Consider the following 27,298-nt stretch of genomic DNA (forward strand, 5'->3'; position numbering starts at 1 on the left):
CTTGTTAATCCGACAGTGATCAGCGTACTCCATGGTCATATGCCGCGAGTAGCTGCATATTTCAACGGCTGCACAGATAAACATACTTAAGTATATCAATTGCTGCTTTAGATAAACAAAACATGATTAATCACATGCCTAGATTACCTCACTCATTAAAATTGGATACAAGTTCTCGCTACTGCTGAGGACATCCCATTATAGGTCACGTCAGAATGACCTTTTGCGAACTTTGACCGACCATTGAAATTGCAAAAAGGAAGTCGACATTAGCCACTAAAAAAAGCAGCTTTCTTAAGCATTGCGGCACTAGTTTCAAATTAGCAGTATCATGATTAGAAAACATTCTGCTAACAATGTAACACAATGTGATTTATTTCCTTTTTCCTTTTTTTTTTTTATTACGTGTTCGTATCATTATCTATCGTGTAGTTGTCCAATTTTCGATCACGAACGTTGATACTACCGAATTTCGTTTATTTAACATACTCGTTAATCCGACAATCATATGCAACCAACAATGTCGGATTAACGGGACTTGACTGTATATCAAATGAATTCACAGAGCCAGTCCTGCATTCACATGCAATGTATTGTGAACACACGTTATCAAAAACACCCTTAATGTAATTACAAACTATCAGATGCTTCAACATGCTCTTTTTAACGCATATGCTGCACATTTATTAACCTAAACAGGAATTGTTTCAATATATACTATTCTCCCCAATACTAACCACACTTGGGGCCACTCCAACCTTCCGTGCACACGCAGGCACAGTTCTCTTGGTTGACCTTCCCGTTGACACAGGTCGTGTTGCATGGAGGCTTGCTGCAACCAGGACCCCTGTAGCCACCAGCACATGTGCACTCACATTTGTCCTTGTCTAACGTACCTCCATTAGCACATTTAAGACTGCAATCTGGACAAAATATGAAAATTATTTACACAACATACACATGTGGAACATGAGGTAGAAATTTACATTGTTAGACGAATTAGAGTTTTACCTTGTCCAATAACGTAGAAATTAATACTTCCCTAGTCTGAAGTTACACCAGTTCTACAAAGCAACCACAGCGGGATCTTACCTCAGTGTCAACCTTAGTGCTGGGGTTGCATTCGTAAGAATGTATGAAACCATTCACTCAATTTATGGATACAACACGACATTTTGGGATTGTTTTGCCCGTTTCTAAAATAAATTTGTAAAATGTAATTTCTAAACAAAGGGTTACCACATTATCGCCAACTTCTACAACATTGTAACCTACATCCATTGCATGCCTATGTGTTTGATTTCAACGATAAGCCATGATCATTTAATTCGTCCAAAGCAAAAAACCACAGACAACATTCTGGATAAATGAAACGAAAACATTTTTCAAAATATGAAGGCAATGACAGAAAGAATATGACGAACACAAAACATGTCTTAGTTTATCTGTATTGTTATGTTTTTTAAGTGTCTAAATAGCAGATCAGGTGGTGATTAATGTCAAGCATGACTAGAGATGCCTATTGTATTGTACACTGAGCGTCATTAAGAAATACATTGAGAACTTACAGATATCCACCAATCTTACACTTCCTCAGGGAAGTTGTGTAGTTTATATTCTCCTCAAAACACCTGATTCTTTTGTATTACCATAGTATCTCGGAAGTCATGAAAACATCAACATGACAAACGGTCATTGGCGAGAAAATACAAATAATCATGCTATATCTTTTTATAAATGCTAAAAAAGGTGGCGGAGACTCAGATATAAATTAAATTCCAAATTGGTGATAATTTTTCAAACATGTGTTGTCATGATAACCAATTTGAATTCATGTGACATTTACCTGATATACAGCATGGCGTCAGCTGTTGACATGTAGTTGTGAATTCGAAATTTTTAATGGCAATTTTTTCATAAATTCCATGGAAAATTTCCAACCTGTCAAGGTTCTAAACATCTTCCATGTAACTTACTGATCCTGTACGGAGTATGTGATTAATAAACTGGCCAAAAACAATTACTAATCATAAATTATGCAAAGAATCTTACCACACTTTGCACCACTCCACCCTTCTGTACATTCACACAGACAGTTCTTCTGGTTGACCTTGCCATTGACACAATCCGTCTTACATGGAGGAAGAGTACAGTCGTTTCCTCGGTAGCCACCGACACAGGTGCACAGACATTTCTCCTTATCCAAGGTACCTCCATTCCCACATTTCAAGCTGCAATCTACATCAAAAGGAATTGAAACAGTTTTTGATCATTTACGTTAATAGTAAACAGTAAATGAGTTGCAGAATATAATTATGGGAATACTTCTATTATGTTAAATTGTGATCGTTTGATTGATGTCCCTTTTCCAAATCGTAAAATACGATGCAGTTCCTATTCATTAAAAAGGCTTTGTTTTACTTAATGACATAATCCCTTCCAAATTAATGAAAATCCACCAAAACTGCATAAATATCACATTACAATGATAAGCGCGTCCCTAAATATTACTTACCACATTTAGGGCCATTCCAGCCTTCAGTACACTCGCAAGCACAATTGTCTTGGTTGATCTTTCCGTTGACACAGACCGTCGTACAGGGAGGCTTGCTGCAATCAGCACCACGGTGACCACCAACACACGTGCATTCACATTTGGCACTGTCCAAGCTTCCGTTGTTCTTGCAGATGAGTTTGCAGTCTGGCATTGATAAAAATACATAGCTAAAATTTTAATAGCGACATTGTGGTTATTGCAAGAAAAGAAATGTCCCCCTCAAAAGCAGAGATGTTTATTACATATGATCAAGCCTTTTTAGGTTTCCCAAAAGAAATACAGATTTCGAATTGGACTGATGCAGTTCATGTATACAGATCCTTTCTTTTAATCTTTACAGAAATATTCCTTTTAAAACCAAACTACGTACCACACTTGGGACCAGTCCAGCCTTCTGTGCATTCACAGGCACACGTCTTCTGGTTGACCTTCCCGTTGACACATGCTGTCTTGCAGGGAGGTTGTGCACAGTCAGCTCCACGGTAGCCACCAACACAGGCACATATACAGGTGTCCTTGTTTAAGGTACCGTTGTTGGCACATTTGAGGTCACAATCTGTAATAGTTGCAATAAACAAAGTAACAGCTGCACAATAGCACGGGGATCAGAATAAGGAATCATTTATACATGTTTTTTAACCAGCCAGTATCAGTAAAGTGTCAACTGAAAACTTCATTGGTAGTGAGGACAAGGCATTCCTATTGTTTGTTAGCCAACGCTGCAGTGGGCAATGATAGTTCAGCCACATTATTGCTGCCTGTAATACCTCGAGACTGGACAAGGCTAACATGTGACAGAATTAGCAAGACGGCAACAGGTCACAATGACCATCACAGCCTCATTCAAATCAGTGTAAGCGCCTGCCAAGATCATAACTTGGGTAATGAGACCCAATTTAACCATGGTTTCCATTGAGCTACTCGGAAATGACACCTACCACACTTGGGACCCTTCCAGCCTTCTGTACATACACAGGCACAGTTTTCTTGGTTGACCTTTCCATTTACACAGACCGTCGTACATGGAGGCTTCTTACAGTCAGGACCCCGGTAGCCACCAACACATGTGCACTGACATTTTTCCTTGTCAAGGTTTCCTCCATTGGCACACGTTTGGTTGCAATCTTTGCCATGTACAAGAAATGATATGTTAGGTGATAATACAGAAAAGAGGGAGGTAGGGGAAATGGGGCTTAACGTCGCATCCAAGATTATTGCACTTATCTAGCGACGTGCATGCGCGCATGTGTGTGGCTGTTTGTACTTGTCGGGACTGATTTATAGTGCCAACTCACTGAGATACCATGGCGCAGTTTAAGATAAATACAAGGGCTGCGACGTACCGTACCCCTGACAAAATGCATCTAGATACAGGTACATAATGATCTGGCCATGAAGTTGACTGAAGTTTCATCTTTATGCACACATAAGGAAGGAATGTGTGCACAGTCGGGAAAAAAGTGAACATTTGTCCCTTTGTGTAACCATAGAATTCCAGATTATATTGTTTAATGACAAATTATCACCTGACTAACATCGGGTCTGGGTAGACCTGTGGGTACCCGGGTCCTATTCAGTACCCACCAGACCAGTCCCCGAGTTACCTCTCAAAGCCCTATTGAATACCCCACTCAGACACAGTATACTGACTCCGAGCCGACCAGTCCTTGTTTTAGACCCTTAATGCCGAGCGCAAAGCAGGGTAACAGGGTAAGTACAATCTTTTAACGTCTTTTTATCATGACACGGCCGGGGATCGAACCCCAGACCTTCCCCTCTCCGGGAGGACGCTCTACCAAAGGACTTTGGAGGCGGTCGTCAATACAGAAAAGAAACCATGAAGTCGTTTATTTGTTGTTTAATCTCCCAAGAGGCAATATTCCAGCTGTATGACAGTCTATAAATCGTAGTACATCACACTCTTTGACAAACACAGGAAACGCTACGGAACCGATGTATTAGAATCCAAATGAATCCGATCGCTTGAAATTACAATTGGAACTAGGGAACTTAAAATATGTGACCTACCGCACTTGGGACCACTCCAACCAGCAGTACACTCGCAGTCACAGTTCTTCTGGTTGACCTTGCCATTCACACATGCCGTCGTACAGGGAGGTTTGGTACAGTTGGCACCGCGGTGACCACCAACACACGTGCATTCACATTTGTCTGCATTCAAGGTGCCATTGTTGCCGCACTGACGACCGCAATCTGATATATAACAAATAAAATGCTTCAGTTATCTTTGCCAAGGGCAATACCTCCTTATTGCTGTACCATTCTTAAAATCATTGACACAGACGGTCATTTAATTGTTACAAATATCACAGGGAGTTGGTAAACTATTCCATAAACTCATGCTTGGAAATGTTTCAAGTGCCAATCAGTAAGTATATTTAAGAAAAGCTCTATGACTTATCAAATAAATATAAAACGTCAACACCAAAGAATAACCAGTCTGGATTATCCCACGAAACAGATTACATAGGGCGTAGAAAGCAAAATAACAATGAACATGACATGAACGGATCAAGGATAATCTGATGACGCCAGATGTTCACGGAAAAAGAAAGTGTCCCGTCCAACCGGTGAGCCGGCCACTCGCACAATTTGCACAAAAAAACGTGACCCAACACCACACAGCAGTATTCCTTCTATGCGAGAGCGTTATATTAACAAGCTAGACAATTAATTGATGGACCAGAAATCCAGTTAAACGAAAGCGAATTTACTTATTGTTGAAATGAAATACTATGTTCATTTTGAATTACGTCTGTCCGACACGCACAAATTGAGAAAGAGAAAGTAGCAAACAATTATTCTTTCCATGAAAGCTCATAACCTTCTGAATGTTTTCTTTACAATCAGTCTATGCGTGGGCCTACTTTGATTTCACATATAGCTTCCTCGTGGATGTTGGTACAGGAATGTAGAATATCACCGTTCTTGTTCAGGTGGGCAAAGCAGAGGAAGGGAACCGGCTATTTGATTTTTATTGAACAATATCAGATCATCAACGAAGCTGAAGTAATCCTTGGCCAATTTTGATTTTGCTAATTTGACAGATCGTGTCTAAGAGGAAGTCCGGCTTTCCACATACTGTTCTTAGTAAACGTCTTATGGCACTTGCTTTCATTTTAAACAAATTGTCCTGAACCTCTGAAGATAGATATGTAACTACATTAAGATTAATAACAAATACCTCATGGATCAAGGAACAAAGTGTTCCCTCAATTGTCATGGGAAAGTGGAGTACAAAGTTGAAAAATCAGACATGAACAGACATGTCAAGATTTCGGAGTTGTTGATAATCCACATGGTATTAGTTCCACGTGTTATCAATACGGCGTATAAAAGATAAAAATTATGTCCAATGAAATTCCGTATTTTGACTTGTACCACAGGTTTCCGTTTTTCTTCGTGAACTTTTGTATGTGACGGGAGCCACCGTTTGGGTTTTCACAAAGACCTGGTATCATCACTGACAGTGATTCATAAATATATGTTAATGATGTTGTCGGAATCGTAAAATCGACTGTTTTTAGCAGAGTTTGTTTGAATATGGAAAACGTTAGTTGCTTAGATTTACGATTTATGCAATGTTAAGCATAGTTTGCTTGTCATGAATGATAACGAAGCCAGCTAAACCCTTATCACAGCTGCTGTTCATGCGTTACCTTATAGTACTGTACACAAAATGACAGTGTGAGTTACGACAAATGTAAAATACCTTTATTGTAACCATACGCCTTGTTAGTATGTTTTTAGGGCCTGAGCAATACGTTGCATGATCCAAGAAGAAATTCACTCCAACAGATGTTTTGGTTTTCTCAATTATTTTACATTCAGATACATATTGAAGAGTATGCCGATGTTGTGTCGGGAAAATGATCGCTCTCCTATCAGCAGGAGATGAAAGTTGGAGAGGTAATTAATAAGAGACATGGGTGACGAGTTTAAAATACTCTACCTAAGAGAATACTGTTTTCAACCTACCGCACTTGGGACCGCTCCAGCCTTCCGTACACACACAGGCACAGTTTTCCTGGTTGACCTTCCCGTTGATACATACTGTCGTACATGGAGGCTTGCTGCAATCCGCACCACGGTAGCCACCGGCGCATGTACATGTACACTTGTCCTTGTCAAGTGTGCCACCATTCTGACACTTGAGGCTGCAGTCTGAAACGCCACAGAACATGCAGAAAAAACAACGAACAAAACTGGTTAGTGTTAGCAAACCCAAATACCGAAGTTTTCAAAAAATATTGTAATGAAATAAACATACCTATAAAGAGTCATGAAACATCAAAATATTCACAGTTAGGTTAATTGGTATATTCTTACTTCGGTTCCTAGGGTTATACAAATAGTGGTTGTTACAGAGCGTTTGGAAAAGACACGGTTCCTTTCTTCATGCAAATTCAAATTAATATTAAAATACCTATTTCAGATTATAAAAAACACTGTTTAAGAGCATGCATTGTAATCTAATACTTGTCCGACTGAATTATACGCTGTCACTCACCACACTTGGGCCCACTCCAGCCTTCCGAACACACGCAGGCACAGTTCTCTTGGTTGACCTTTCCATTGACACATGCTGTCGTACATGGAGGCTTGCTGCAATCCGCACCCCTGTATCCACCAACACATGTGCATTCGCATTTGTCCTTGTCAAGTGTACCTCCATTTCCGCATTTAAGACTGCAATCTGAAAAAAATAAACAATTCCTAACCTCCCTGTTATATAGCCAGTTTGGAAACTTTGGAACGTGCACCAGAATCATGTTAAAATAAGATTTGTTTGTTCATTTACATAAGCAAGCATCTTCCCGAGGCAAGAGTTATCTGACTTCAAAAGTCTAGATTCCACCCTTGCCGAACTAGGCTGGAGTTCCTAGGCTCGATCATAGCGCCACCAGTGGTTATTTTGAGTTATGTCCCTTCTGAGGCTCTCCTATGGACCCATCAGATTCTATCACTCGCATTTGTTTCAAACAAAATGTCGGCGCCCAGTCAAGATGATCTGATCGATAATCAAGACATACATTGTGATAAAACGGGTCTTACATCGCGACGTGCATCCAATCACGTGAGCATCTTCATTAAAAACATGAAAAGGTTTGGGAAAATATCTGTTGACAACGAGTTGGCTGTGCACATGCTTTGTTAATCCTGCAATCGACCGAAATCTTCACGACAGTTTACGAACCGGATTTCGATTTCGTTGCAAGATTTTGATTGGACTATGCATAGACTCGTTAGTCCAGTCAAAATAATTCCATAATACCAACCTTGGTCTGCAAGGGTGGAAACTGGACTTTTACAGTTAACTCTCTTGCCTCGGTAAGATGGAGGCAAGGAACTTGGCATGAATTCCGGAGTTAAATATTGGCAGGACCAACGAGTCTATGCATAGTCTAATCAATACGGCGTAATGAACAAGACATCCGGTTCATACAAATTGATTTCAAGGTGCAAATTTTGGTCGACTGAAGGATTTATAATGCATGTGTGCTGCCAACTGGACGTTGACAGATATTTTGCCAATCATTATCAAGGTGCTCAAGTGATTTAATGCACTTGGCGGGGAAAAGACCAGTTCTATTACAAAATAGATCTTGTTTATCGATCAGATCGTCTTGACTGGGCGCAGCCATTTCGCTTGAAGTGATGTGGGAAGTGGAATCTGATTGTCAATAGGAGGGATATCGAAGGGATAATAGCTACTGATGGTGCTACAATCGAGCCTGTAAATTCCGGTAATGAATATTACACCTATATAAAAAGAGCCACATCGAGTTCAGTTTGACAAGATATTTAGCCGATTTCCGGGTCAGACTTCCTTCACTCAAAGACTAAGCTTTGATTCAAACAAGGAAATTCCATCGTCAACAAGCATATGACATCGCACATATTGTATTGTATTTTCTGTTAAATAGGGGCCCGATACCCATGCTCAGGACTCACTAATAGAGACCCAGGTCAGTCACCCCCCCTCCGCCCCCTTCAAAATCAAGGAAGGTGTTTGTTGTTGTTTGTTTGTTTGTTGTTTTTTTTTGGGGGGGGGATCTACCTGTTTTCAGTGGATGGAATTATGAAAAACAATTTTAACTATGGTTTTATAACCATTTGAAATAAATCTGGAACACAGTTTGTACACTCACCGCACTTTGGACCCTTCCAACCTTCTGTGCACTCGCATACACAGTTCTTCTGGTTGACCTTGCCATTGACACATGCCGTTGTGCATGGGGGCAGACTGCAGTCGTCCCCACGGTAGCCACCCACACAAGAACACTGGCACTTTGCATTATCCAAGGTACCTCCATTGCTACATTTCCGACTGCAATCTAACATGAAATTTTAACCATGAGAACAATAACTTATTTGCTACTTTCAAGGAATTTCTGCTCACATGTTAAATATTTAAACTATATTTCAACTTATCAAATGTAACCATTTGTCACTATCCAAAAAAAATATCGAAGGTAAGGATAAAATACAACAATGACTGATAACATTCAAATATATTGCATTGTGCCTACTACCATATTTATCCTTCAGGATTTCAGAAATGGGTAAATAATACTGCTAAAACGTAACAGTATTGAATTCAGCTCTTCTGGCCTGACACTACAACTAAAAGGTCATATTGCTCGATACCTGGTGGCCCTCGAAAGCTCAAGTTAATGGTGTCAACAGATGATCAACGTCAAACAGGAGCTATATCAAATGAATTTACAGAGCAAGTAATGCATACACAATCAATGTGTTGTGAACACGTTACCAAAAACACCCTTGAAATAATTACAACAAACTATCAGATGCTTCAACATGCTCTTTTAACGCATATGCTGCACATTTATTAACCTAAACAGGAATTGTTTCAATATATACTATTCTCCCCAATACTAACCACACTTGGGGCCACTCCAACCTTCCGTGCACACGCAGGCACAGTTCTCTTGGTTGACCTTCCCGTTGACACAGGTCGTGTTGCATGGAGGCTTGCTGCAACCAGGACCCCTGTAGCCACCAGCACATGTGCACTCACATTTGTCCTTGTCTAACGTACCTCCATTAGCACATTTAAGACTGCAATCTGGACAAAATATGAAAATTATTTACACAACATACACACGTGGAACATGAGGTAGAAATTTACATTGTTAGACGAATGAGAGTTTTACCTTGTCCAATAACGTAGAAATTAATACTTCCCTAGTCTGAAGTTCCACCAGTTCTACAAAGCAACCACAGCGGGATCTTAACTAAAGTACTCACGGAAATGAAAAAAACCCTGTTTTTCTCAATTTAAAAATCGACACAAAGTTTACGTAGCTGTAAATACGAAATAACAAAACAACTCGAAAAGTACTAGCCTGGATTTGCTAGTTTGATCTCAGTGAACAATACAAAATGTACTTTACAGGAGGTAATTTGTCGGCACTTTCAACATTCAAAAATAAAACTAAGTCCAAATTGACATAGCAGAAACAGACTATAGGCATTATGCACCTGTTCTCATCTGTCGTCAAGGTGTCATAGGTCAGCTTGATACTTACACCTTGTTATGCCCTGTTCACAATAGTCTGTTTTATTCACATTTTTACACACTTTTACGTGTAAAAAGGCATAAAAACATTTGATACGCTGTATTTGTGCCACGGCCCAATTAGTACTAATTTAGTTTGAATATTTACATATTTTGTATATTAACTGCATTTATTCAAGATCTGAGGTCGAAAAAACAGGGTTTTTTTCATTTCCGTGAGTACTTTAATGTCAACTTTAGTGCTAGGGTTGCAATCGTAAGAATATGTACTCAACGACAAAAATTCCTGTGACACCAATATTTAAGTGCATTTTTCAAACAAGTAAAGTTTGGTTTTCAGGTGGTGATTGTCAAGCATGAGTAGCGATACCAATTGTACATTGAGAGTCATTAAGAAATACATTGACAACTCACAGATATCCACATCTTATACTTCAAGCAAATAGTTTATATACTACCCAAAACACCCGAGAGATAATGGTAATGCAAAAGAAATCAGAAGTCATGAAAACATCAACATGACAAACGCATGAATTCACAGAGCCAGTCCTGCATTCACAATCAATGTTTTGGGACCACACGTCACCAAAAATACCCTTGACATAATTACAACAAACTATCAGATGCTTCAACACCAATCTTACACTTTAAGCAAATAGTTTATATACTACTCAACACACCTGATTCTTTTGTATTACCATAGTATCTCGGAAGTCATGAATTGGTCAACATGACAAACTGTCATTGGTGAGAAAATACAAATAATCATGCTATATTTTAGCATAAATGCTAAGAAGGTGGCGGAGACTCAAATTACCTAAATTCCAAATTGGTAATAATTTTTCAAACAAGTGTTGTCATGTGATAACCAATTTGAATTCATGTGACATTTACCTGATATACAGCAGGGCATCAGCTGTTGACATGTAGTTGTGAATTCGAAATTTTTCATGGCCATTTTTTCATAAATTCCATGGAAAATTTCCAACCTGTCAAGGTTCTAAACATCTTCCATGTAACTTACTGGTCCTGTACGTATGTGATTAATAAACTGGCCAAAAACAATTAATATTCATAAATTATGCAAAGAATCGTACCACACTTTGCACCACTCCACCCTTCTGTACATTCACACAGACAGTTCTTCTGGTTGACCTTGCCATTGACACAATCCGTCTTACATGGAGGAAGAGTACAGTCGTTTCCTCGGTAGCCACCGACACAGGTGCACTGACATTTCTCCTTATCCAAGGTTCCTCCATTCCCACATTTCAAGCTGCAATCTACATCAAAAGGGATTGAAACAGTTTTTGATCATTTACGTTAATAGTAAACAGTAAATGAGTTACAGAATATAATTATGGGAATACTTCTATTATGTTAAATTGTGATCGTTTGATTGATGTCCCTTTTCCAAATCGTAAAATACGATGCAGTTCCTATTCATTAAAAAGGCTTTGTTTTACTTTCACAAATGACATAATCCCTTCCAAATGAATGGAAATTACACCAAAACTGCATAAATATCACATCAGATCAGGTCTTCCCTAAATATTACTTACCACATTTAGGACCACTCCAGCCTTCAGTACACTCACAAGCACAGTTGTCTTGGTTGACCTTTCCGTTGACACAGACCGTTGTACAGGGAGGCTTGCTGCAATCAGCACCACGGTGACCACCAACACACGTGCACTCACATTTGGCACTGTCCAAGCTTCCGTTGTTCTTGCAGATGAGTTTGCAGTCTGGCATTGATAAAAATACATAGCTAAAATTTTAATAGCGACTTTGTGGTTATTTCAAGAAATGTCCCCCTCAAAAGTAGCGATTTTTATTACATATAATCAAGTCTATGTATATTCCCCAAAAGAAATACAGATTTCGAATTGGACTGATGCAGTTCATGTATACAGATCCTTTCTTTTAATCTTTACAGAAATATTCCTTTTAAAACCAAACTACGTACCACACTTGGGACCAGTCCAGCCTTCTGTGCATTCACAGGCACACGTCTTCTGGTTGACCTTCCCGTTGACACATGCTGTCTTGCAGGGAGGTAGTGCACAGTCAGCTCCACGGTAGCCACCAACACAGGCACATTTACAGGTGTCCTTGTTTAAGGTACCGTTATTGGCACATTTGAGGTCACAATCTGTAATAGTTGCAATAAACGTTGGAAATACAAGTTCTTTCAACTACACAAACACAGGGATCAGATAAAACCAAATCAGTTATTCACGTACTTAATCATTAAGTATGACCACTGGTGAGGTGAGATGAAATGTTTAACGCTTCATTCAAGATTATTGCACTTATATAGCGGCGTGCGTGCGTGCGCTTGTACTAGTCCGGACTGATGCCAATTTATATTGCTGGCTCACCGAGATACCATGCTTTAACCCCACTCAGACACAGTATACCGATTCCGAGCCAACCAGCCCTTGTTTTAGACACTAAATGCAGAGCGCCAGACAGGTTAACAAGTACCATCTTGTAACGTCTTTCATCATGACACGGCCGGGGATCGAACCCCAGACCTTTCCCTCTCCGGGCGGGCACTACCACTAGACCACGGAGGCGCTCTTGATCACCGTTGAAGTGTTCACTGGGCAGAAATATCATTGCTGCCTGTAATACAAAGACCAGGGAAAGCTGTGAGTGTAGAAGCAATTCTCATTGGCTTTGGGGCCCAATACCTTAGCCATGTCACAGTCTGAAGAAGCAGCCCTATATGTTGTTTGTTGTTTCACGCAGCACTCAGCAATATTTCAGCTATATGATGGCGGTCCATAAATAACCAAAATCAAGACCAGACAATCCAGTGATCGACATCATGAGCATCGATCTACGCAATTGGGATACGATGACCCGCATCAACCAAGTCAGCGAATCTGACCACCCGATCCCGCCTCTAACAAAAATGATACCAGGTTCCAATAGAGCAATTCCAAAATGACACTTACCACACTTTGGGCCAGTCCAACCATCTGTACACTCGCAAGCACAATTCGTCTGGTTGACCTTCCCGTTGATACATTCCGTCTTACACGGTGGTAGACTACAGTCAGCTCCTCGGTAGCCACCAGCACAGGCGCACTCACACTTAGTGCTATCCAACTTTCCTCCATTTGCACATGACAGCTTGCAATCTTGAAAATGAAGTGATCTATCAGCACAGAATTTGCCTTATAAAACGAAACAACCTTACTACCTAGTGGCCACTTTATGTTGCATGGACAATGTTTCCTTGTGATGAGAGTCATCTGCATGGTGATGGGAGCGTCCATTTTATAACATTTTATATACTACTCATACAAAGTTAAGGACAACCCTGATTCGTTCATATATTACTATAGTTAATGTCTTGGCAGGATAGATGACAGAATCAGGTTTCTTTAGCTTCTTCTGAGGACTACAGTAAACTACGGTTATCACGAACTCAAAGGGACCACTAATTTTAGTTCGTAACTAGAAAGTGTTTTTACTCGTAAAAACATATGTCTCCCCCCACTCCCCTAACCCCCATTCATTCGTTTACTTCACGTTTAACCCCATCTCTTCATTCCCACCCTCCATTACTAAATAACAGAGACAAAAAAAGAACTAGAAATTTCAAACAACTAATGGGCACCACTTCAGCGTCTAATCAACACCACTAATCCCTCAATCATTTACCCACCTGACAGTGTAGTCATCTAAGTAGCAGTTTTCTTGTTACTGAAGTATTTGTAGAAAATCCACTTAAAGTACTAATAGAGTTTGGACACAAATATATTAATATCCCCAACATATCAGAAATGATGTAGCAATGTTATATGGCACAAAGGAAAGTCTCTGTGATGTAATTGCCCGTGTATCTGACTCTGCAGGTCTTCTACACAATGACATATGTGATGTCATGGAAACTGTAATAGCAAAAGGCACCACTTCAGTGCTGGGTTAATGTGTATACAAAGTTTCGCGAAAAAATATTAAACGGTTTCTGAGTTAAGGTCAGGAAACAAAGCTTACCCCCATTCAGAGCCTATGTTCAACTTATCTCCATGGAAACAAGAAAAAATAAAAATGTCAAAAATCTCTAAATAGCAAAAGGCACCACTTCAGTGCTGGGTTAATGTGTATACAAAGTTTCGCGAAAAAATATTAAACGATTTCTGAGTTATGGTCCGGAAACGGTGGAAACGCCGACGCCGACGCCGACGCCGACGGGAACCGTGCCAAAAACAATATGTCTCCCTCCATTCTGGGGGAGACATAATAACCGTAGTTCGTTATAAGAATATAAACATTATATATAAAACAAATGCCCTGGACTTAAAAAATGAGTTTGTTATATCGGTCAGTTTGTTATAAGAATGTTCGTTATAAATGTAGTTTACTGTATACAGACAAAATCTGTCAGCGAGAGATGCAATGATTTGCAATCCTTCAAGTAACCATAAGGTTTTTATTCTCTGACACAGATGCGGGTTAAACATTGGTGTGACCGTATATATTGAACATGTTTATACTACTTTAAGCTACTAAATCCAAGGAATACATGCCAGAGGCAAAAACCACACTGGTTTGTAGTAAGTATAAACACCTACCGCACTTGGGACCACTCCACCCAGCAGTACACTCGCAGGCGCAGTTTTCCTGGTTAACCTTGCCATTGACACATGCCGTCGTACATGGAGGCTTGGTACAGTTGACACCGCGGTGACCACCAACACACGTGCATTCACATTTGTCCGCATTCAAGGTGCCATTATTGCCGCACTGACGACCGCAATCTAAATGGTAAAGTCACATATTGCATTTATATGGAAGTCATGCAGTCTGCATCAGACACTTGTTAAAGACTATTCATGGAAGAGTTGGCCGAGGCAATTAAAACTTCCATTGCTGTTTCAATTTGTGAACGCAAACCTATATCCCACAAATGCCACAGAAAGGCGAGTCTTGCATACAATATCCGAATGAATGAATGTGTTACCATTGATCACACTACCCAACCAATGCCACCAGACACTGTGCTTTTCATCTTCCAAGCAATAAAAAGATACTTCAGTCATTTTACTCGGATACGTATTGAAGGAATGCGAGTGCTTGGGCAATCTACGTAAACTATGCAACACGACCAAATAAAGGCTATACTTCTAAATAACTTACTGCATTTTGCCCCGCTCCAGCCTTTATTACATTCACAGGCACAGTTCGCCTGGTTGACCTTCCCGTTGACACAGTCGGTTGTACACGGAGGTTTGGTACAGTCCGCTCCACGGTGTCCCCCTACACATGCGCACTGACACTTGTCCTTGTCCAAAGTTCCCCCATTTGAACATGTGAGGCTGCAATCTGGAATTAACACCATGCTGTTAGATTCGAAGAAGTAGAAAGCACAACTGCTACAACCATACGTCATGTGTGATAAATGGAGTATTTACACACAAATAAATATCCAATAAATACCAAAAAAAGCTACATCTCTTCTCCATACCATGGCAACACTTTGGAAAGTTTCGCAGAATTGCTTGTAACATTAACTACATGAAATAATGTTCGTTCAGTTTTACCCCCCCAAAAAGAGCTTGAGAAATGCACAAATGAATACAGGTTCCATGCGAAATGTAATCTGCAACGTCAATACATGTTCCTTCTGCTATGTTTATACAAATACTAGTTGCGCTGCTGTTCCATCTGAGCCCAGGTCAAACATCACCAAGGGCAAGTACTTAAGGTCCCTGAAGTTCTAAAAGCTGTTCTGAATGACTTGAGGTCTCAGTTTGGTAATGTGAATGTAAAACCATTTGCCATACTTACCACACTTGGGGCCACTCCAGCCTTCGCTACACTCGCAGGCACAGTTCTCCTGGTTGACCTTCCCGTTGACACAGACCGTCGTACATGGAAGCTTGGTGCAATCCGCACCCCTGTATCCACCAGCGCAGGTGCATTCACATTTGTCCTTGTCAAGTGTTCCGCCATTTGCACATTTTAAACTGCAATCTGAAAATTTAAACAGCTCCCTAACATCCCTTGTAATAGGCCTAAAATACCGTCGGAAAATGCTAGAAAGTTTTCTTCTTTTGATGAATACAAATTATAGGGAAATAAATATTTCGCAAATCTACCTAATCTGGCCTATCCTAACTAAGTGAGTGAGTTGGGTTTAACGCCGCTTTTAACAGTATTCCAGTTATATATCGCGGCGTGTCAGCTTAATGTGGGAGCAAAGCCCGAAGTGATGCAGGTCTCAGACAATTACTACTTCGGTGAAACCCACGAGCACGGGTATGGTGCTGACAAAACTAGAAACATAATCAGGCCGAACCGGGATTCGAACCCACAATCATAGGATCCTGGCGTTCCCAAAGGACGCAACTCTGCACAGCGAATCGATAAGCCACCGATAAGGCTAAAATAAAGGTATTTTTAGCGGTAAAGCTATCAAACTTCTGTCATACATCTATGAAACGGCCTACAGACTGAGGTAATTACCTAACACCTGTTCTGAGGTGATTTCACAGGTGTTAATGTCATCTGAGTTGGGCGTGGTCTCAAGATAATCATGTTACTGTATTTCATTGAGTGAGTATGGTTTTACGCCGCTTCAAGCAATATTCTAGCAATATGAACCCATGTCGGGAATCGAACCCGGGTCTTCGGCATGAGCGAACGCTTTAACCACTAGGCTACCCGGCCAGTGAAGATCTGGGGTAGAATAGGTCTTTAGCAACCCATGCTTGCCGTAAAAGGCGACTATGCTTGTCGTAAAAGGCGACTAACGGGATCGGGTGGTCAGGCTCGCTGACTTGGTTGATGCATGTCATCGATACCAATCACGTGGGTCGATGCTCATGTTATCAATCACTGGATTGTTTGGTCCAGACTCAGTTATTTACAGACCGATAATGATCTGGAAGCCCTGACTGTGATAGTCATGAACGGTGAGTTGATAATGTGACCACAGACAGAACGGAATATTTCACCTGAAAACTGCTGTCATTGCCACGTGCAGTGTATCGATTACCCATCTCATATGGACCAATAATTAATGTAGTCCAGGAAACAAATTGTTTCTTTAATTTCCTCCCGTAATCTACTACAAGTTGGCATACCATCAGCTCCAAGCTTGTACACTGTACGCCTAATCACCCCTGTATCAAAGCAGTCTAGTATCCTTTTACGTCCCGGTTTTGGTTTTGAGACAACAACTTTGTTTTATGTATCATACCGTAGATTTGTTGGTATGAAAGCCCCCGAGCTTGGACAAGTTCGGTAATTCACCCTATCTAAACTAATAAATGGTTTCCATTTCAAGTGTAAATAACTTGTATACAGACTCCATGTCGTGTACCATGGCTACGCACGTGTAATGCAACATGCATTATGGGAGCAGTGTCGACAAGTGCAGAGTCATTTTCTTATTTTCTAAGATGCACATCTTGAATTTCTCCGACAGATTTGTTTTTGTGGATTAGATGTTTTGTAAATACTACATGATTATTATCATAGCAGAGTTGCACGCGTATATTTCTATATTCCGTTTTAGTCTTCCCTCATTGGACTGAACTATTTCTCCTTGTAAATTGACTGAACTACCGTGATATACTGTGAAACATTCTATCTTGTTTTAACGGGCAAAAAGGATCTTTCCAGCATTCCGATAGTACTTTTGTGAGGAAGGTTTGGAACGTGCACCTGAATCCTGTTAAACATTTGAACTTGTGATAGGATCTCACACCCATGACTTGTGATCAAATGCTAACACATGAAATTTGGCTTGTTCCAATGAAATGAGCGAGTTGGAATTAATGCCGCTTTTAGCATTATTCCAGTTATATCATGGCGTGACAGCTTAAAGTGGGAGGAAAGCCCGAAGTGATGCACGTATCAGACGTTTACCACTTCGGCAAAACCCACGAGCATGGCTGTGGTGTTGACAAACCTAGAAACAATCGGGGCGAACCAGGATTCGAACCCACAATCTTAGGTTTTAGGTGTGCCCAAGGGACGCAACTCTGCACAGCGAATCGCGGAGCCTTAGACGATTGGGCCACCCGTGCCCCCTCCAATGAAATGAAGTAAATATATGCACGCATCAAGGACGACATCAAATTATGTGCCAACAGTATGAGGGCATAAATGATAACACTTAAGAACACTTACCGCATTTCGCACCACTCCAACCTTGCGTACAATCACATACGCAGTTCTGCTGGTTGACTTTGCCATTGACACAATCCGTCTTGCATGGTGGAAGGGTACAATCATTTCCGCGGTAGCCTCCGGAACAACTGCACTCGCATTTCTCCTTGTCAAGCGTACCTCCATTCTCACATTTAAGACTGCAATCTGAAACGAAAATGTAATGTGCCATGAAGCAGGTTTCTTGGACAATGATATACAAAGCGATAACAATCCTTTGTTAAGGTCAGCATTCGTGAGCCCAAACTACAGCTGTAGATACCGTTGGTATTCTACGTCTGTAACGCCTGATAATGCCCTTATGACAATGCTGACGACATGATTCGCAATATCTTCCAAAATTGTCACTCCAAGCATTTAAAACTGCTTATCAAGCATACAGCTTAAGGGCACCAACATCCTGATCCTCAGCAAAAGTGCCAGTCAGTTTAATCGTTCTGCTTGGCAATAAAACTGTTCATAATGATAAATCTCTGCTAAAAGCAGAGAACATTGTAAGATCACACTATATCATAGACATGCCTTATGAGATGGTGATGGTACAAGGTGTTCGCGAAAAGATGAGCAAGTATTGCTTTAATGCCGCTTTCAGCAATATTCCATCAGTATGGATGTGCACCAATAATTGCTTCATCCATTGTACATATGGGGAATCGAATCGGGGCCTTTGGCTTTACGGATGAACACTTAACCACTCTGCTACCCCACCACCACTCTGCTACCCCACCACCACTCTGCTACCCCACCACCACTCTGCTACCCCACCACCACTCTGCTACCCCACCACCACTCTGCTACCCCACCAACACTCTGCTACCCCACCAACACTCTGCAAAAGTGAGCACATGCTGTACCGGTGGCACCGTCACAAACACTTGCGAAGGTAAGTCAATTATTCACCTGCCTATTTACTACTATTTGCAATACAACTATGCTTACCACAGGCAGGGCCAGTCCATCCGGCTGTGCATTCACAGGCACAGTTCTTCTGGTTGACCTTGCCATTGACACATTTTGTCTTGCAGGGAGGAAGACTGCAGTCGGCCCCACGGTAGCCGCCAGTACATGCGCACTGACATGTTTTTTCGTTCAATGTTCCTCCGTTTTTACAGCTAAGGTTGCAATCTACATAATTTTAAAACAATCTTTATTCCACAATAGTTTAGGTTGACACTGATGCTCATGCACATAGAAATCAGTTGTATGAATAAATCAAAATCGAAATATATCATTTCATTCCGATTCGTTTATTTGTTGTTTAATTCTGCACTCAGCAATATTCAAGCTATATGACGGCGGTCTGAATAATCAAGCCTTGACCAGACAATCCAGTGATGGATATCATGAGCATACATGCATGTCATCGTATCCCGATTGCGTGGATCTACATCAACCAAGTCAGCGAGCTTGACCACCCGATCCTGTTAGTCACCTCTGACAAGCATAGTTGCCAATTACGGCAAGCATGGGTTGCTGAAGACCTATTCTATCCCTGATCCTTATGGGGCTATTTCATACTCAATACCACTCAATAGAAGTTGGACACCCGATTCTTTCATATGACATGAAATAATTGCGTGCACGTCAAACATTTTGAGTAGTATTAGTGATGGTAACAAGGTATGAATAAAAAAGCCGTCGGTTTTCTCATTCATATAAGAACGAGGTTGCAAATGGTAACTATAGAGTTAGAGGACCAACTGAACAGTTTTGTTAAAAAACTCCGCCCATCAACTTACCACACTTGGGTCCAGTCCAGCCGTGTGTACATTCGCAGAGACAGGTTTCCTGACTGACCTTTCCATTTGCACATTCTGTCTTACATGGCGGCTTCGTACAGTCGGCTCCTCGGTAACCACCAGCACAGGCACATTCACACTTCTCCTTGTCCAGCGATCCTCCATTGGCGCATTTAAGACTGCAATCTGATTCAAAGATAAGGTTCGTATTGGGTACTATCGTTCGGATTTCAGACTGCAATAAGCATTGTTAATTTGACAAACATTTATGTGCAGGAGCGCAGTAGAAAATCAAAATGAATGTTCTTTGTAAAGTCTTGGTAATGTATGTTTTAAGTATGGGAATACAATGCCAAAGTCCAGGCGAAAAAAACAATAGTCTTGGTTCTCAGGCACCACCCGCATCATCATAATGTCTGCAGCATGTTTGTTTTTTTATTTCCATTTTCAAAAATATATACCAAAATCCTAATACTTAAACACAATGCACACAAAAAATGAAAATGGAAACAAACGAAACGTACAATGAACCTTATGATGATCTGGGCAGTGCCTGAGAACCAAGACTTATTTTTTAGCCCCATATAGAATTCTATATACTGTTAGGTGGCAGTGTACTTTATTGTTACACAATGATTGTAACTGTATTACATTATTTCTGTTGAGATTCGGTAGAAGCTCGTTGTATTGTATTTTGACAGTGATTAGTAGTCAGGAATTTAGTACTATTTAATGTAAGCAGTTTTGTGGAAGTTCCTATATTTAGATGCTAGTGTGATGTGTAAACTTCCGGAATGGAATACCATGGACTGTGATAGTGTTATGGAAACATGTGGAATATGGTGATGAGATGGCACTGTGTAGAAATTTCCAGAAGCTAGTTAGACTGTAAATATGGGGACAAGAGCCTGTCACTCATATCTAACACATTTCAATACATAAAGACCAGCTTTCGTGTGAAGATCACTCCTTGCCTCGGCCCTTCTCGGAAGCTTGACCACTGTCGCACCTAGGTGCACATGCTTTTACCACTGACTTTTGCTATCACCATCGTGTTTTCGTATTTGATACTGACCACTGCCATATTATCAAATACTGTCATTGAATATTGTACTGCCACTATTGTGTTCTGATATTGTAGTTGCTGTGCAGTAACTTGTATTGATTTGTAAACCTAGTTAATTTCGTAATACATTTGTTGTTTGTATTCCATTTGTTAGTTGGTTGGTTGTTGGTTACACACAAAGTCATAATGTACGTACGGATTTCTGGGTTAACATTGTTTCAATTTGGGAATACACTAGCGTATTACTTACTACTTTCATAGTTTCCATTGTGTTTTTCTTCATGATTTTTCTTGAAATCTATGAAAGATCACATTGTAACTACCGTATTTTCTTGAGTATAGTGCGCACCTTTTTCCAAAAAAAACCAACTGCTGTGTAGAAGGGGGTGCGCATTATACACGCTATAATGAGTTTTGATGTTTCTGCCCCCAACGCAGAGACATTACCGTGAGCACGTACAGTCATTGGCAATGAGTAACACCGGAAATACCATGTCAACAAATCTGTACTGGGGTACACAATGTAATCTTGTAATTACACTGTATGGTTACAAAAAGTGTTCATTGTATATCTAGAATAATGTTTGTAACCTATTTAATTTCATTCAAAATTTCTTTAAAGTTTAAAGTAAAGATCGTAAATACACTTGTCACAACTTACAAGTCGGTCCACTCCAAAACGTCTTTACTCACCACACTTAGGACCACTCCAGCCTTCGCTACACTCGCAGGCACAGTTCTCCTGGTTGACCTTCCCGTTGACACAGACCGTCGTACATGGAAGCTTGGTGCAATCTGCACCCCTGTATCCATCAGCGCAGGTGCATTCGCATTTGTCCTTGTCAAGTGTTCCTCCATTTGCACATTTTAAACTGCAATCTGAAAATTTAAACAGCTCCTTAATATCCCTTGTAATAGGCTTAAAATACCGTCGGAAATGCTACAAAGTTTTGTTCTGGCTTCATTTGATGAACACAAATCATAGGGAAATAACTATTTCGCAAATCTACCTAATCTGGCCTATCCTAACACAATGATTAGGCTAAAAAGTATTTTTAGAGGTCAAACTATCAAATTTCTGTCATGCATGTATGAAACGGCACTTCAACTTGTCTAAGGTCCCGCGGTTCTTTCAAGCAAGTTGGCAGTCTCAAATGCCAATTGCCCAAACGTCCACAGGTATATAATTTTAGTCATTCCAAAAGTTTCTTTTCGAAACAAATTAGAAAAGGTTAGATTTAAGAACCAGACACTGTATCCGAGAAACACCAAACTTAACACGTACCACACTTGGGACCAGTCCAGCCTTCTGTGCATTCACAGGCACATGTCTTCTGGTTGACCTTCCCGTTGACACATGCTGTCTTGCAGGGAGGTTGTGCACAGTCAGTTCCGCGGTAGCCACCAGTACAGGCACATTGGCAGGTGTCCTTGTTTAAGGTACCGTTGTTGGCACATTTGAGTTCACAGTCTGCAATGACAATACTATGCATGTGTTGGCATTTATTTATACGTTTCAAACAATTGTTACTTTTTCATACATCTCCTAGTTGATGTACACTAGTATCTGATCATGTTCTGTTTTGTCATGTGTAGACTCAGGGCGAAAAAGACAAAAACAAAAGCACAATTCAAATTCTGAATTGCATTTCGTTCGTTCGTTTGATACACAGGTCCCGGTGAAAGTTTGCGTATTTCTAGGCTCCATGTACATTAAAACGAAATGGACTGAACTTGGGTCTGCATTGTGATCTGCGTGCGTGCAAGTCTAATGTAGTTCTAGATCCCGGAAGTACCTTTCTGCCGTTTAACATGGATACCCCACCACAGATAGTCTACTTATTCCGAGACAATCGGTCCTTGTTTTTAGCGCCAGGCATGGTAACAAGTACCATCTTGTCAGTACAAAGCTGTATACCCTTGGCCACGGAAGCGGTTATTTGCGTCACTTTCTTTTTAACACCAAATCACTTTTAAACAGCGATACCCAAGGTACCCCGTCCTGCCTTGATATGCTGTGTAGAAGAAGGGTCAGTGGAGCCTTTTTAACTTTCAGTTATCCATAAATGTATGTGTGTACATTGCCATAAACTACTTGTAAGTTCATTGCAGTGAGCGAGTGTGGCTGAAGGCCACTTTGAATAATGTTTCAGCTTGACTATCATGACGTCATGATCGCAGCTTCTATCATTGGTGTAAATTGCTTCAAACAACTGCTTATCAAGCATGTCTGTTTTCAGACGTTCTTTAACAGTTGCAATATTTATTTATATTGTTTTTGGTTGATGACGCCAATGAAACTCACAGCAAAATTTGAATTCTATCCAACATCTACATAAGTTGTGGACAATCACATACACTAATGGCCAGGGAACGAGTTAGTTGCTTATATTTTAGACATACACGTCCCAGTTGAAACGAGGTGACCACACCGTGTTTAGTCGATGTGCTAACTATACTCTCCAGATCAGCGATTTTTTTCCCCATTCAAAATAGAGTTGCATTCTAGATCTGTTATTACAATTTTGGAAATTTGCACTATTATGTATCTAGATGCTAGTATGTGATGAGGACAAGGCACACAGGAGTAATATGGTATCTTATAATGGCTTTACTTTCTTCAAAAGCCAGTGAATAACAATTGTATCAACACTGCATTAAACTTAAATATTATCTGTGTTACTTGGGTAATAAGCAAAGACAAATATGTCATTGTATAAACTGATTGTGATCATTTCCAGTTAGGTATGTTAATTAACGGTGCAGTGGCAACTCTCCCTGCTATAATCATTGCTTCAGATGAGGCTGGACCAGGCAAACCAGTATTCGAGAGGTTCAATGGTCAATACCACAGGAGTGCCATGTAACCAGCCGATTCTCCCTTAATGTGATATCTGACAGTATAAGGGACGCCATGCAGAGCAACATAATCAAGAATCTTTTGAAACATATTTTGAAGCTACAGTAGCATTAAATTGTACAAAGACTATAATTGGGTAAACAAAGGGTAATGAAGACTCTTACCCTCATGACTAATTTTAAACAAATATTTTCCAAAAAGGGAAACAAAGTTGGTGCATCTTCATTCTTATCCAGTATGTTGTTATTTTCTAAAGACTATCAGTAGCAAACGACCCAGGCGCTCCTAAAGTATTGAGCGCTTAGGTTGTCCGTCTGCACCGTGTGGTTCAGAGTTTAACGTCCTTGGCTGCAGTACATAACAGACTTGATGTGTCATGCTCTCCCACCCTGTCATTCGCCTGATAAAAAGGGGCAAGATGTCCCCCAAGAACGTTGTGCTCATTAATTTTTTTATTTATAATCCGTGGCATAGAAGACATTTATGGATCAATAATACGTTACGAAGGACAAAAAATTATTGTTAAACTTTTATACATAGAATCCTGGTATGTTTGGTCCGACATCTGCAAGTATACCAAAAGTTTGAAAATCAGAATGCATCATCATTTGCCATACTTACCACACTTAGGGCCACTCCAGCCTTCGCTACACTCGCAGGCACAGTTCTTCTGGTTGACCTTCCCGTTGACACAGTCCGTCTTACACGGGGGAAGTGTACAGTCGGCACCTCGGTAACCACCAGCACAGGCACATTCACACTTCTCCTTGTCCAAGGCCCCTCCATTGGCGCAGCTCAGCTTGCAATCTTGGAAACGAAAAACGCCATTGCACTATTATGTTACGTTACCTACCTCATATTTACAGATACATACTTTATCTAAAACATCTTTATCAAGTGCTTGCAGTAGAGCCAGCCATAAAATAGTGTCATGCTCTTATCTCCTACTAAACGTCATTTTGCAAGGTTTTCGATAGAGTATTTAAGACCTACCGCACTTGGGACCACTCCACCCGGATGTACATTCGCAGTCACAGTTCTCCTGGTTGACCTTGCCATTGACACATGCCGTCGTACAGGGAGGCTTGGTACAGTCGGCACCACGATAACCACCAACACACGTACATTCACATTTGTCTGCATTCAAGGTGCCATTATTGCCGCACTTCCTCCCGCAATCTAACGGCAAATTCACATCATTTAATTTTCAGTACATAATCAAAAAGATGCAGCCTTCCTTTTGACACAATAATCAATTCTTTGAATGGCATTTAGAAGTGAAGCACATGAGAATATATTAATGTCAACTTCTTTATATTGTGGAACAACGTTTCGGAGTATATGCTTACATAGTTCAATTAGCACGGGCAGGTAATAACCAATAGATAAATGGAAGGCAGGAGTGTTAATTAGCAGTGCTTCACTACTGATTTAATTAATTAATCTGTGCCACCATATATCTGATGCATTATCTCCCCATCAAGACTAATCAGGCTGCTTTCCATTTGGCCATTGCTAATCACCAATCAGCGCCAATTAACTGTTGGCTTCTTTGTCAAGTTCTACCTTTGTCATCTTATATGTACATTTATGTTTTCTGCATCTAACATTCATTCACCTGTTGAAGTTAGCATATACTCCAAAACTGTTCCTCTGAAGGTATAAACACATATATTGGTCTGTTTTGAATACCCTTGCTTTTCCATCCCTCGGGTCACTTCGAGTATTTGGCTGGAAACCTGAACTCACCACACTTTGGCCCAGTCCAGCCTTCTGTACACTTGCAAGCACAGGTCTCCTGGTCCACTTTGCCATTGACGCAGGTTGTCGTGCATGGAGGCCTGCTACAATCCTTTCCCCGATAGCCACCCGCACATGCGCACGTGCAGTTGTCTTTGTCCAAGGTTCCACCATTCAAACATTTGAGGTTGCAATCTGTAGCAGTTTAGTAATTTTCATAACTGTTTCACAACATAATAGTTGACGAAATAATCGGCTGTTCCTGGAGAAGTTTTGAAACTAGGCAGCTACCACAATTTGATGGTCGTGTTCCAGCAAGACTTCCTTGCACTGACGATCATAAGTCATTGTTATAGGCATTGTGCCAGTCGTAGCGCTTAAGATCGCTTTGTGGACAGCTACGCAACACTATCAATTGTTATGAATTAACTGTAAAAGATATTTCAGACCACGTTATTTATGAAAGTATAAGGGACAAAACGAGAATGCGTCAATATGGATCGTTGACACTCGTCTCACAGACGACTGTGTATTGAAAGAAGTATAAAATTCAACTCAATTTGAAAGGGAACCGATGAAAAACACGAAAAAAGCGAATAAACAAATGTATCAAATGTATCAAATCTTTAAAAAAAAGTATAACAATTGCGCGTAAAATGTAGAATGATATTGTGGCCGAACATGAGACTTGATCCTTGCGCAGTTTTGTAATGTGACGGTTTCCACTTAGGCTGACTTGCAGAAGGTGAATTCAAGACATTTGAAGATGGCACTCTGAACATTTGTGAGTACATACACATGGGATCAGTTAGGTATTGGTGCAAATTTGATCCATTGAATTGCATTTGATGATTTACAACCTTATGCGTTTCAATATAATTTCTTAAGTATTCATTGGTTTTGGTCATCTGATTTGGCAATGTAGTTATCAACGTACTAATTTCTGGGTTAAGCTCTGCGTTTAATGAGGATATCATGCCAGTTTTACTGAGCTTATCACGCTGGTTTTACTGAGGATATCACCCTCGTTTTAATGAAAATATCAACCCACCCCACACCCCGCCTTTTTGTATGGCCAGGGCATCAAACCAATGACCTTCCGGTCTCCGGGCAGGTGCAGCTTTCCATTAAGCTTACATTAAGACCAAAGAAGTTAAAAATATATCACTGGCAGTAAGTGTCACCATGTTATACAAATGACATCGACATTAACGAATAAGCTGTAAATGTTTTTGTAACATTTGGTAAAGACCTGGAGGAAAGTTCAAAATATGAATAAATATGCTTTTAAAAACTAACCGCATTTCGGACCATTCCAGCCTTCTGCACACTCGCACACACAGTTCTTCTGGTTGACCTTGCCATTAACACAATCCGTCTTGCATGGTGGAAGACCACAATCATTTCCCCGATAACCGCCAGTACATGCACACTGACAATTCTCGGTGTTTAAAGTGCCTCCGTTCTGACACACAAGACTGCAGTCTGTAAATATGGACAATATTGATTGTATATTAAAAAGCGAATAAAGGTCATATTGCCATTCAGCAACGTGAAAAAAATCGGCACATTGAAG

The 27,298-nt window shown here is 40.5% G+C and overlaps 1 protein-coding gene across 1 annotated transcript in view; it reads right to left on the reverse strand.

The window, feature by feature from the left end:
* The window catches only part of LOC124118163, a 101,982-nt gene that overhangs the window by 35,720 nt on the left and 38,964 nt on the right, over positions 1 to 27,298 (reverse strand). Inside the window, exons 37-62 of the mRNA XM_048394677.1 lie at positions 27,022 to 27,207; positions 25,732 to 25,917; positions 24,976 to 25,161; positions 24,604 to 24,789; positions 22,408 to 22,593; positions 21,816 to 22,001; positions 20,057 to 20,242; positions 19,257 to 19,442; positions 18,279 to 18,464; positions 15,930 to 16,115; positions 15,279 to 15,464; positions 14,714 to 14,899; positions 13,088 to 13,273; positions 12,091 to 12,276; positions 11,684 to 11,869; positions 11,219 to 11,404; positions 9,483 to 9,668; positions 8,731 to 8,916; positions 7,089 to 7,274; positions 6,557 to 6,742; positions 4,586 to 4,771; positions 3,496 to 3,681; positions 2,928 to 3,113; positions 2,516 to 2,701; positions 2,053 to 2,238; positions 738 to 923 (exon numbers count right to left, since the gene is read on the reverse strand). Coding sequence (XP_048250634.1) covers positions 738 to 923; positions 2,053 to 2,238; positions 2,516 to 2,701; positions 2,928 to 3,113; positions 3,496 to 3,681; positions 4,586 to 4,771; positions 6,557 to 6,742; positions 7,089 to 7,274; positions 8,731 to 8,916; positions 9,483 to 9,668; positions 11,219 to 11,404; positions 11,684 to 11,869; positions 12,091 to 12,276; positions 13,088 to 13,273; positions 14,714 to 14,899; positions 15,279 to 15,464; positions 15,930 to 16,115; positions 18,279 to 18,464; positions 19,257 to 19,442; positions 20,057 to 20,242; positions 21,816 to 22,001; positions 22,408 to 22,593; positions 24,604 to 24,789; positions 24,976 to 25,161; positions 25,732 to 25,917; positions 27,022 to 27,207 — 4,836 coding nt within the window. The remainder of the gene's footprint in view (positions 1 to 737; positions 924 to 2,052; positions 2,239 to 2,515; positions 2,702 to 2,927; positions 3,114 to 3,495; positions 3,682 to 4,585; positions 4,772 to 6,556; positions 6,743 to 7,088; positions 7,275 to 8,730; positions 8,917 to 9,482; positions 9,669 to 11,218; positions 11,405 to 11,683; positions 11,870 to 12,090; positions 12,277 to 13,087; positions 13,274 to 14,713; positions 14,900 to 15,278; positions 15,465 to 15,929; positions 16,116 to 18,278; positions 18,465 to 19,256; positions 19,443 to 20,056; positions 20,243 to 21,815; positions 22,002 to 22,407; positions 22,594 to 24,603; positions 24,790 to 24,975; positions 25,162 to 25,731; positions 25,918 to 27,021; positions 27,208 to 27,298) is intronic.

This window comes from Haliotis rufescens, unplaced genomic scaffold (genome assembly GCF_023055435.1).
Source record: "Haliotis rufescens isolate VD_foot unplaced genomic scaffold, xgHalRufe1.0.p SCAF_13, whole genome shotgun sequence".
In the NCBI taxonomy this organism is placed as follows: domain Eukaryota; kingdom Metazoa; phylum Mollusca; class Gastropoda; order Lepetellida; family Haliotidae; genus Haliotis; species Haliotis rufescens.